This window comes from Pagrus major, chromosome 10, assembly GCF_040436345.1.
Source record: "Pagrus major chromosome 10, Pma_NU_1.0".
NCBI lineage: Eukaryota > Metazoa > Chordata > Actinopteri > Spariformes > Sparidae > Pagrus > Pagrus major.
Genome location: NC_133224.1, coordinates 10,696,339 through 10,708,445, shown reverse-complemented (window position 1 = coordinate 10,708,445; position 12,107 = coordinate 10,696,339). Strand labels below are relative to the sequence as shown.

The following is a 12,107-nucleotide window of genomic DNA, read 5'->3' as shown; positions in this document are numbered from 1 at the left end:
TGTGTGTGTTTGAGTGTGTTTGAGTGTGTGTATGTGTCTAGTAGTTACAGTGCAGTTAAGAAATGCTATCCTTGGACGCAGGACAAGTGCAATAAAGTAAATTGAGGGGTGAAATAGCACGTTTATGCGTCAATATTGCACTTTGGCAGCATCAACACAGGGTTGAGTGAGCTGAGCTGGAGGTGAAACTAAATTGGTAGCATTATCAAGAATGACTTAACTAAGAAAAAGACTAAGTGATAACAGAAATCAGCCCTAAAACTGATATAAGAAAATGTTTAACTGCTTAGCAAAACACTTCAGGTGGTCCTTGACAGGTGCTTCGCGCTGCCAAAGTTTGCACCCTGCAGCTACGAGTGTGCTGAGAGACTGAATCATAATAAATAAAATACCATGGAGGTGTAATTATGAAAGTCAACATTAAGCCACCGTGACAGAATAAGAGCAGATTTCACAATACATGGGCGTCTGTTTGATGGATTAGCTGTGCTTAAAATATTTAAGTGCTACAGTATGGCATTGTGCTTTGGTTTAATGATCAGACATAAACAGGAAGATGTAATATATAGAAATTTGACTTATGTGCATCCACAGTCTTCATGCATTTCTCAATTGCTCAAGCAAAAAAACACCACAGAAGCTCTAAAAAAAACCTTAAATCCATTTGTGGTTGCATGAATGGGATGGTGTGCTATCCCCTGATTTTAAAAAATGGCTGTATAACATGTCATAATACCTAAACAACAGAATTGGTTGATTGCCAACGACTCCCAAAACAACTTATGACCGTTTCTGAAACGTTATAATGTGTATCACCGTTTTGTCTTCATCATCCAGTGGCTAACGTGAAACAGTTGCCATTTGGTCAGATTTAGGCACCAAACTAATTTGCTAGGTTTAGGAAAAGATCACGGTCAGGGTTAAAATTAGTACGTTAGTTATGCAACTTTAGGATTCGAGTTAAATGAAGTTACTTAACGAAAGTTCAAATAAGTCAACATTGACTTTTTTTACACGCGACATGAATGGTGGCCTCCATCCATCCCAACCTCTTTCCTCTGTAGACTTTGTCGCTCTTTATAAAACATCACATGACTTCCACCTTTGTTCCTGTCATTAAAAACCACCAAACAATAAATGTAATTTGGGGTCATAATAAACTACCCGCACAGGCGGCCTATAAGGCTGTTTTTCTTGTTTGAGATTGTAGTGCATTTACAAGTAGCATTAACTCTGTAAGGAAGATTTACTGCAAAGGTCCAGAAAAAAAAGAGAAAAAGTTGTCTATATTGTGGTTTAATGAAAATATGTGGAACTGATGAAGAACCGAGATTTAGCAGTGAAATATTGTCAAGATACAGATATGTTGATGATATGTTGATTTATAAAGGCTTGAGAAACAAAGTTTTTCAAGACCTGAGATTGGCTAAATCAATTTTACTCAAATATATATATTATATAGAATGAGGCAAAGGGTAATAGTAAAGACAACAGGTGTACCTCAAGGATCAATGTTAAGCCCCCTACTATTTACTCTATATAATAATTATTAGTGATTTTTCATGGTCACTGGGTCAACTTGTTAATGTATGCTGATGATACTGTTGTATACACTGTGCAGAATCAACGGAGTTAGCACTCATTAATGTTAACTGCCATGGATAGGATTACACAGTAGATAGTAAATATGCAAGACAAGTGGTATGTTTTTCTACCCTTTTCTTCCTAAATCTTATTCTTATCATGGGTTGAAGTTAATTTATTTAATTAGTTAAATATCTTGCAGATTGTCTAGTGACACGTAAACATATTCCAGACCATTCAACACATTTGTGATGTTGTTATAGGACGTAGGTCCGTATAGGGAGGAGGCTGAGATGGTCAACAAAACATTGGACTTTACACCTGGAGGCTGCAATTTTAAGTTTTCATTATTGTAATCATGACTTTAACAACATAATCTTAACCCAAACCATGATGTTCCCCTAAACCTAACCAAGGCATCTTTGGCTTAATTCTGGATCCAAAACACAAATTAAAAACATTAAGATGCATCCAAGATATGCAATGATCCTTACATGTTGGGGGCAGTCATTTAATAACAAGGGTCCTTGTACAAACAAACCTAAGTTAAGGGTAAAAAATGTATGCTGTGTATAATACTGACTTCCACTCCATTACAGTGAGTGACTTTGTTCACCATTACCAATTTTTTATTATGTGCTTGTTTAGTGCTGTTCTGATATTGTGTGTATATTTTAATTGTGATCTGCCAAAGGACTGCAGATTTATGTTTAATTGTACATCGTCCTAGAGAGAAAAAGCTGTTTTTCTTGAGGTGATGAGGTAAAGGAATAACCGTGCGACCGTAGTTATACCAACATTGTGCTGCGGCCACCCATTGTTGTCAAGCTGATGTTTCTTCCGAGCCTTTAGCACAGCTGCATCTTCTGAAAAACAATTAGACTGAATACATTATCACAATTCACTGTGTGTTTTACTACGGGACATCAAGGTTCAGAGGTTGTAAGATGATCCTCTATTAACGTGCTGATGTATCTCACATGTCCATATCAGGGATCGACCCCCCTCCCCTCACGTCTCAGCAGATCTTCAAGGAGATCACGTTTCCTCCCCTCTGACCTTCTCCAGTGTATACAGCAGCAGTAAGAAGAGAAAGGAAATGACGGACAGATGAACTGTCCTCGACCATGCAACAGGCTTCTCCTATCAATTCTCGTATAAGGTTTTGCAATAAGAAAACACAAAATGGCATTGATCTTACTCACAGAATGTCCTTCAGGTAACTATGATGATATGTTTTTATGATTTAGCGCATCAAGAGACATGTCAAGTAACCTTGACTGATGGCTTTGGCTCTAAGACCTGGTTGGCAAAAGGAGCAGAGTGGAAAATTATCCTGGTTGCCATGAATTCAGATGCAATGTTTTTGTTTCTCCAGGCTTCCCTCACTTTGTCTCTAAATGTGCTGACAGGTGCTGGATGGAGACCAGACTGTTGTTCTGCACCGAAGGAGAACTCACCAATGAACCGCAGGTTTACCTGCTGCGTTTAAGGATCAATGGTCAAGAGAAAACATCAGTCAAATGTTTTACCTTCTGCTTATGATGATATAAAAATAGGTTGTCCTCAAAGGTAGATGACAAATAGCTAAAAGAGAGCAAGCTTGTGGCCAAAGGGTCTAAGATGCAGCGCAGGAACCTGTTTGCAGATGACATGAAAGTTCTTACAAATTAAGTAATAGCTCTGAAATCAAAGCAGTACTTTAGCTTTCACTCTTATTTGCTTTTCTGTTTGTAAAACCTTAGATCCAAAACGCAAAGATGTGTAACGGAGGCTGGCTATTTTACAGTGTCACAACAAAATGTATTGTCTAAAATGACATCAATGTACGGAAACAGCAAACTTGGGAATACTGTGAGTTTATTATAAATTACCCCTTTAGCATCTTTTACTGCATTATAACCTTAATTTTCTTTATATACTGTATATATGGCCGCAGCCAAAACTCATATACCTTTTGCCAATATCTGCTGATTAAAAAGGGCCTGTGTGATTGGATAAAAATATTGTGTTTGATCTTGTGGTGGAGTTTTGTCATCAGAAGAAGTCATTTCAGAAGAGTGGTGCTGACAGATGTGGATTTTTTAACCTTTATTATGCAAGGTTGAGAAATAGACCACTAATGAAAAAACAATTGAGTGAGTTCTTACTCATTTCCTTTCTCTGACTGATCTCCAGCCAGATTGTGACTACACAAATGAAGTTGGTTAAACTGCATCCTGCAACACACACAAATCAATCAGCCTGCAGACAAAGAAGATTTAGTTTTCACTTTTCTTTTTCTTTATATATATTCATGGCAGCCCATCAAAATACAGTCATCTTATCCATTTTATTTATTTTAATTATTTTTATCTTACATTACTATTGGGTATATGTATTTTTAATTATTTTTACTTGTTTGATTTTATGTGCCTCATTGTAATCTTTTTTTTTTAATGATTAATTATAAATAAATCCATATAATTTATGTCTTTAGTAGGAAACAAACTACATTTAGTTATACAACCTTATGTTATAAAATTCTAACAAATTCATTTTGAAATGTTTAAATATTATTGTTATTATTACTACTCTACATATATTGTGAATGGGGAAGTTGTACCTGTCCGCTCTAGTCTGCTTCTAAAAAACACAAGTCTGACTTTGTGAAGTTTTTCTTACAGGTGCTTAAACACCAGTTTTTTATTAATTTAGTTACTTCAACCCAGATGTTTGTGTTTTCCCACTGGCCTCAGAAATATTATCGGACCAAAACTGGTCTCCCTGTGCGGCTCTGCAAGTACACAAGAATCTGAGTTAATTTAATCATATTTCAACATCATTCATCTAAACTGCTACAGATTTTGAATGCAGCACTACCAGCTGGTCCGTGCTTTGTTCTGCTCCTCACTGCCCTCCTGTGGTTGGACTTGGCGCTGCTGCTGCAGCTCTCACACACACGGTCATCTCCATCCACTGACCTCCACCTGATGGATAAAAATATTTGTGATTATCCTTTTTATAAGCTCCAATTTCTTTTTTAAAGAAGAGGTTTTTAGAGAAATAAAACAGGAGTTAAGATGAAACAGACCTCCCACTCATGAAGGAACAAGCCTTTTTCCCTGGATCCTTGTTTGAAATGGGCTCTGCTTCCAAGTAACATGTTATATAAATCTGCAGGAGACAGTACAACACATGCTGAGGTATTTTTCTTCTCACTGTGGGTATAAATGTATGTATAAAACATGTGAAATCAGTTCTGACGGTGTGTCTGTGGTCCTGGTGGAAGAGGAACGGTTGGAGCTGAATGTGGAGGAGGTGGTCCTCGACTCTGGGCAGGAAACGCGAGCTGGAGCCGTGCAGCTGGGAGTCTGTGAAACATCTGGAAAGGACGGACACATCCTTATCAGATTTAACTTCTGATCTCAGCATTTATTACATCAGTGATTTGGGTGAATTTATAATAACAGGAAAGTGGAGGGATTTGAACCGGCAGTGTGGGCCAGGAGGAAGTAGTTTTAATATTGGTAAAATTAATCAGAGGAACCGCTGCAGACATGAAAGATGTAATGACTCACCCCTGGTGGTCTATGAAGGGGTATCTGGGGTAAGAATTCACATCAGAGGTCAGAGTGGCCACACAGCTGTCTACAAACAGACGAAGAGGAGGATGATGATGGTCTACAGAGGCCTGGATGTTGACCGTGTCACTCAGGAAGAAAACAGATGACTTTCTCTCACTGCTCCAGTCACCTGAGGAATGATGAGACATGCCATGGGAATATTAACGAAAATAACATTATTATCTGCCAGAGTACATAAGGAAATTCACCTCTTTTAACCAGATGTAGTCAGGGAATGAGCATGTTTTGTCGGGGCTATAACTAGTAAAGAAGAGTTAAATTACCACTGACCACATTTTTAATTTCAAATGAAAATTTTACCAAAATCTGACTGCATTTCAGCAGAGAAGCTGGCCCTGTTAAACAGTGGTAATGAAGTATATTTTACCATTTTAATTTGGCTTTTTCTTAATAATTTCAACCAAAACCTTAAGTTACAAATAGATACAGGTTGTTAAAACGGTTGCAGTCAATACACGACTGTCCTCAGTGGTAGTTACGGTCCTGTTTGTCAGCCATTGCTTATTTTCTGTCACTTTTTCAGTAGTTTTTTTTTCTTTAATCAACCAGACTGAAAACAGCTCACCTGTCATGAGCCTGAGGTGAAAGTCCAGGTCCAGGTGCGTTGATAGGGTGGAGATCAGCTGAGTCCAGGTTGGTTTCAGAGCCCTGCTACTCACTGTGTACCTCCTGCACGGTGGAGGGGATTCAGAACAGGCAACATAAACACTTGAGTAAACATTTCCAAGAGGAAAAATTAGTAATTAACAGTAAAAACTACCCCAAATAAAGTTTTAATTCACAGCAAATGAATGACAGAAAGATGATAGTGTGGTCACTTTAGACTACAACAGTTTATAATGTTTCTGTGACATCCTCTCTGTCTTGAATCAAACTCATCCCGAACTCTGCAGGGAGACTTTAAACCAAAACTGAACCAGGATCAAATATGACACCGGTCTCTCCTTCAGCTCACTGTCATTTGTGTATATGACCTCAGTCTGTTTTGTCTCCCACCACTTGTTCCAAAATCACAATAAGATGAGCTCTCTTCAGGGCCGGAACAGGAAGAGGAATGATTATAGCAAACACAAACTACTTCAGTGTGTATAAATACAACTAATCATTATTTTTCAGGCTGGAAACAAAAGGTGGCCTTGTTTTTTTTCTTTGGTTTTGTTTTTTACTGTTGTTTCTCCTCAACTCCTCTTGAGTTTAGAACATTTATTTCTCACTGCACATATTGTTTTATACTGGGGACGCAGCGATTTGGCCAATAGCTGATACCAATACCAATGTTTTTGTGTTGTTGTTCATTATATTTTTGTTCTTTGTTGCCATGGAAACAGAGAAATTGATTAATTAATCATGTTTTCTCTTTAGCTGTGTCAAACATTTGTGTGTGCTGATCTATTTATTTGTCTCAACGGCTCTTTTCTTTTACTCTTCCTGCTCTTTTCTTTTTGAAGTTAAGTGTTTTTTTTACTTCCCAATCATTGTCTCCTGCTTGTATTCTGTTTCTTGTTATTTATCTATTCTGTATTTTTACAATAAAAAAAGAAATCTGAGAGGCCGATAGCGGTTAACAAGCCGAATATCAGCTGATATATCGGTGCATCCCTTTTGTTTACAGCATAAACTGTTCTCTGTAAACCACTTTGTACCAGCAACGCACATAAAGCTCTAGTTTTATGTGTGTAAATGCACCTTGCATATTCACACTGGACTGGAACAGCAGCTACTTTCTCTCTCAACATGTCTCCAGCCGATGTTGGAGGAGGAGAGTACAGCAGCAGGTTGTTGTACAGCACAGCATTCTGGGTGAACTACACACAACAGCATCATCAAAATAAAACCACTAGGTGGCAGCATGAAGCCACAATAATCAACAAAACACTCTCACATCCTTTTCTTTTCATACAATAAAACTGACTTTATATTTTGATAATCAAGAGGCTCACCAACCGTCACTTTGCCCCCACAGTCAGTCAGGTGTGCTCTGATGATGTACTCCCCGTTTCCAGACACTTTGGCCGTGCAGAGATGCTCTGCAGCACCCACACGTCCAAGCCTCAAGTCCTTGGGCTCCACACGCTGCCTGGGGTCAAACAGATAAGCTTTCATCACAACCTCGATGCTGTCCTCATGACATTTCACCACAAAGGTTTTCACTGTGTGATCTTCAACGTGGGAGTTTGGCCTTTTTGTCCGATCCAAAGAGTTTCTTTCGAGAGCGGCTAACTCAGAGAATGAAAGGAAAAGAGGTTTGGTTTGGTAGGAGTAGCATCGAATTGTGTCTAGTTTAGACAGAATATAGAGAGAAAGTGTGAAGTAGGCAGAAATGAAAGGCATTGTAGTGTTGCTGCACTGAAAACCTCTGATAACTTCACTGTGGCTGTCAAGAGGAACGCACCTGAGACTGATCATCCCTCATTAGTGACCTGAAGCATCAGTGTAACAATCACACGTTTACCGGCTCAGGGTTCCCGCACCTTCTTAAATTCAAGGACTTTCAAAACATAATTCCCTGAGATTCAAGGACCTAACACAGAATTTTTGAAGACACAAAGTTTGCGAGAATTTTTAGGAGCACTAGCTTTCACACTCGCTTACCCTGCTAATTTTCTGGTTCATATTTTTATTTCTAACAAATAGAAACAAAGTTTCAATTTTTAACAAAATGAAAACAGAACATTCAAAAGTGTTATAAAAAAGTATTTTATTACCACAATAAAAACCTGTACATATTGCATTTAAAGACTGCAAACTGGGGTAAAAAATACCGATATGTACCATATAACCTTGGCATAGAAAGAGATGTAACAGCACTGATATAATACTGGAAAATGTTAACACGTATTCATGTAAAGGCTCCATCCAAACAGCTGAGTGTTTAAAAAGGTGCAACAGTATGTGAAGTAAAAGGCTCACACCCTTCATATAAAAATACCAGGAGGAATTTAGTGTTTAAGTCTATAAAGTCTTAACTCCCATCATAAAATCTAATAAAGGTTTTAACCAGCAGAAAAAGTGTTGGCTGACTGTAGGACACAATACATTCATTCTTTGCAGTTTGCCCGCCAAAAGCTAAAAAACGGAGGTTATTTAATTGTCTTCTGCATTTCCCTTCTTATCTTCATAGCTCCCCGGCGTCATGTCTTTTATCCTCCTTCTCCTCCTCTTGTTCTCCCTCCTTTTCTGTGCTTTCACTCTCTGCCTCCTTGGCCCCTCCTTTGGTTCCCAGGTCTCCTTTCCACACCTCCTCCATACATTCTGAGAGAGGGAGAAAAAAAACACACATTAGAGAGAAGGTTTGAGATGTGTGGTTTATTTTCTGCAGTAGCGAGAGTGAGTTCACTTTTGTGAACTTCTTGATAACACACTTTTATCCAATAAAAGCCTCTTTACTTTTATACGATCATTTTGGCTTTTTTTATATGAAATTGTGGGGTTTTGTTCTCATTCCTTTCTTTTTTTGATTTCTTTTATTCATGTGCAGCTCATTTCAACTTGTGATTGGAGAAGTGCTCTTTCAGAAAGCTGCTCAACACATAAAGCTTATGAAAATGACACCGATGATGAATCTTCAAGGCAGATAAAGGTTTGCACGTCTCAACTGACTAAACTTCTTTATTAAAAGTTCAAGAATGCATCACTGGAATGACGGATGAGACTTTCGCTAAATGTGTTCCCAAGCTGAAGTGAGTTAAAACCATTCAAAGCAACATTAGACCACAGGTGTACCTTGCTCTGTTGGCCTGAGAACGTGGTTCTGACAGAGGAAGTTCTCCAGCCTCTTGTCCTGATGATGGAAGTACCAGTCCTCCACAACCTCCTCATACTGCTCCAGCATCGTCTCACACTGAACAACACACACACACATATTCATGTGGTCGGAAGTAAGTACGTTACTATAAACATCTTTATTGTTAAGTGGTGTTAAAAAGGTGTTTTTACTGTTTCTAATACAGCTTGTTGATACATAGTATAAGTCTGTTTTTGACTCACATATAATATATTATGTTGAAGTATTTATTTTGGCGACATTGAGGTTTGTAAAGTTGTCTGCACACCCACTACTAGACAACATCTACATGAGGCACACACACACACTCCTTACCTGTTTTTTCATGTCGGACACCTCCACAGAGGGTTCGTCCCACAGCTCATACGGCATACCCAGGTCCACTTTAACTCCTTTGTGAACCAGGTTCTTCAGGGTCGTCATGGTCTGACTTGCACCCTGCAACACGCACAAAGCAGCCAGCTGTTAGTTTGCCACACAAATTAGTTTTAACGGCAATTAAATCTACGAGAATCCATGGAAGACCTTTAAAAAGCACACAGATAAACTTCACCTTTGCGTATCTGAGGCTGCCAGGCCTCTCTGCGTGGACACTATACTGCAGGATGCGTTCACATATGTTGTCTACCGCCTCAGTCAGCCGAGTTTCCCTGTGAGCAGAAAACAGGTGCATAAAAATCAATGCATGTATCCTACTTACCCGTAACCTCCTGACCTCTGCTTGAAATGTTTTTTCTATCTATTAAATTTGTATTCAAATTGCAAACTTTTGGGGTTTGTTATACAACCTTGTTTTATTTTGCATCTTAATTATACCTATTTATGGATCAGATTATTTCCCTGATCGGAAAGTTTTCATAACTGCCTTTCTTTCAAAGTACAGATATCTTTGTTGTTGTTGTTTTTTTAAAAAGGGGCACTACGTAGTGTTGGAGAAGAAATTCAAACTCAGACATTTTACATTTACAATATTAAAGAGGTAAATCAAACTCAGAAATAGTTATTTTTTCCATAACTGAATTACTGTCCTCAGAGGAAAATAAGGTCCCCAGAACACTGTTTGAAGCTAGAAAGGTGGCAGGGTCCGCCACATATAAACAAAGTAAAACAAGTATGAAATTGTATTTCAGTTTATTCAGCCATGAAAATGAAGAGAGTAAGTTTATTTAGTTTGTTTAGACATAAAAGTCAGTCACTGAGGATCTCTCTCTTCTGATTAAAACTACATAGTGCACCTTTAATTGATGCCTTTATAGGAGTTACAGGCTTTCAAGCTTTTTTAAGAATACAGAGCATGATTTATTATAGATTAACATAAAGCTCAGTTTATTACATGGTATCTTCTCTTCATATTGAGTGACATCCTCCTCAGTGAACTTACGAGGTGTTGTATTTGATCTTTCTCCTCCTCTTGCCTGTGTCCAGCACCTCTCCCACCTCCAGCACCTCCTTGGAGCGACCAGTTTTCTCCAGAGCATCCTGCAGCTCTATTGTCAGAAACTTACACACTGACAGACAGGAAGAAAAACTTATATATACATATATATGTATATATACACAGACATATATAAGTGTATATATATATAATATTTGTCAGAGGTTAGGCAGACACCCGAGGACACATAAGTATGTAAACACACGTCACAGTGCTGTTACAAAGTCGCATAAATAGCATCACGACAGCTAGCAAGCGTCACTTCTTCGTCCTACCTTCGCATTTATTCGGCAGTCTGTCGTCTTCGTTTGCTGTGACAAGACTGCAGACACACAACAAGACAAGTGTACAAAGTTTCATCGCAACAGTGTGTTGTAAAAGCTGCAGGCGAAGAAAGAGTTGAACATCAGAGAAGCCACATCGGCAACTCAAGTGGCAACTTACAACTGCGCATGCGTAGTGCGTCTCTTCACAGACATGAGCAGCAGATGCCTGATAATTGGATTTCAGGTAAGCTAGTCGACAGAAGAAAACTCATTAGTGCTTATGAGAAAAGTTATATTTATTACTCAGTATTTCACATTTAACATTATTCTTCTTGTTTTGGTTTTAGTTTTAGGATTGCCGAACAATTTCCTCAACATTTTTGCTATTATTTTTGTGACCTAAGTGACCTGTGAGTATCATTTGTTTGTTAACTAACTTGTTTTTGACTAATATTACGCAGAAAAATTAGCATTTTCGACACAGTTACTGGGTTTAAAGTTAATTAAGAAAGACCATATTAGTAAGAATGTCTTACTAACTAGCTAACTTAATGTAATGTTAGATAATGATGCTAAATTACTGCTTAAAAATGTATAAAACTATGGTTACCTATTATTTATAGGTAGTATGTATCCACAGGGGAAATTTAGCACACAAACAGTCCATATTTTTTAGTTTGTTTGGCAAAGATTTTCTAAATTAAGACTGTGGTACCACCTAAAATGTGTTTTTTTAATTACACAAAGGTTTGATAAAGGAAGCTGCAGTATTTTATTTAAAGTAGGGTATGCAAAAATAACCTTTTATTACCTCATTTACTTAATCAAAACTACTTGAATTTTTATGATAATCTGAAGGATTAAATGTTCCTTTATGGGCCGAGAACATTAAACTAAATTAACTTTTTAAGGACCCTCTTGGATGATCTGGAAAATGCATCGTTACGAAGCTGGAAACGGGCTGATTTTGTCATTAAACTGTAACTTTTTAGAGATACATAATTCTCACAGGACAGCAACACCACAAACACACGATCATTTTATAGAATATGATGTGTTGTTGTAGATTAAACTACCCAACAGTGTAAAAAGTAGAAAATTAGCACAAACATCAACATCAGCAGCAGTGAAATGTGACATACACATGAATCCAGCTGTAATATTAATCCAAAAACATCAAATATACACTGACAGGGAACATTTGACAACAAAATGAGTTTACTTTTCATACATGGGGGTAAAGTTATTATAATACTGTTATTTTATTCAAGAAAGGTTTTAAAGTCAGGACCTTTACCTGGAGTGGACTATTTTCACAGTTTTGTATTGGTATTTTTTCCTTTTTGAATGGATGGGTGTCTAAAAAAAACAATAAATTCATCCTGCACCTCATTCATCAACAAAACAAAAAA

The 12,107-nt window shown here is 37.7% G+C and overlaps 2 protein-coding genes across 3 annotated transcripts; both read right to left on the bottom strand.

The window, feature by feature from the left end:
* Window positions 1-2,142: 2,142 nt before the first annotated feature.
* Window positions 2,143-7,577, bottom strand: LOC141003931 (zona pellucida sperm-binding protein 3-like). Of its 2 annotated transcripts, none has more exons than XM_073475410.1 (8): window positions 7,155-7,577; window positions 6,897-7,015; window positions 5,776-5,879; window positions 5,145-5,319; window positions 4,831-4,948; window positions 4,658-4,740; window positions 4,447-4,553; window positions 2,143-2,450 (listed from the first exon to the last, which is right to left on the bottom strand). In XM_073475410.1, exons 1-8 carry the CDS (start codon window positions 7,539-7,541, stop codon window positions 2,311-2,313), a joined length of 1,233 nt encoding a protein of 410 aa, XP_073331511.1. In that variant the 5' UTR covers window positions 7,542-7,577; the 3' UTR covers window positions 2,143-2,310. The 2 variants fall into 2 exon arrangements, with proteins under 2 accessions (XP_073331511.1, XP_073331512.1); XM_073475411.1 differs by lacking the exon at window positions 2,143-2,450 and adding an exon at window positions 4,177-4,360 and having other exon boundaries at window positions 7,155-7,576.
* A 314-nt stretch (window positions 7,578-7,891) lies between these two features.
* Window positions 7,892-10,874, bottom strand: cnpy4 (canopy FGF signaling regulator 4). The gene is made up of 6 exons (XM_073475112.1): window positions 10,705-10,874; window positions 10,376-10,502; window positions 9,548-9,644; window positions 9,310-9,432; window positions 8,934-9,051; window positions 7,892-8,462 (listed from the first exon to the last, which is right to left on the bottom strand). The coding sequence occupies exons 1-6, from the start codon at window positions 10,787-10,789 to the stop codon at window positions 8,326-8,328; spliced, it is 687 nt and encodes a 228-aa protein (XP_073331213.1). The 5' UTR covers window positions 10,790-10,874; the 3' UTR covers window positions 7,892-8,325.
* Window positions 10,875-12,107: the final 1,233 nt, after the last annotated feature.

Coding starts and splice junctions, on each gene's coding strand:
- LOC141003931 (XM_073475410.1), bottom strand. CDS start 7,541: ATGCCTTTCATTTCTGCCTACTTCACACTTTCTCTCTATATTCTGTCT. Junction 5,320..5,775: donor TCACCTCAGGCTCATGACAG/GTGAGCTGTTTT, acceptor ATCATTCCTCAG/GTGACTGGAGCAGTGAGAGA. Junction 2,451..4,446: donor AACAAAGCACGGACCAGCTG/GTAGTGCTGCAT, acceptor ATTGTTTTTCAG/AAGATGCAGCTGTGCTAAAG.
- cnpy4 (XM_073475112.1), bottom strand. CDS start 10,789: ATGAAACTTTGTACACTTGTCTTGTTGTGTGTCTGCAGTCTTGTCACA. Junction 9,645..10,375: donor AAGATCAAATACAACACCTC/GTAAGTTCACTG, acceptor TTCTGCTCACAG/GGAAACTCGGCTGACTGAGG. Junction 8,463..8,933: donor TCTCAGGCCAACAGAGCAAG/GTACACCTGTGG, acceptor TCCCTCTCTCAG/AATGTATGGAGGAGGTGTGG.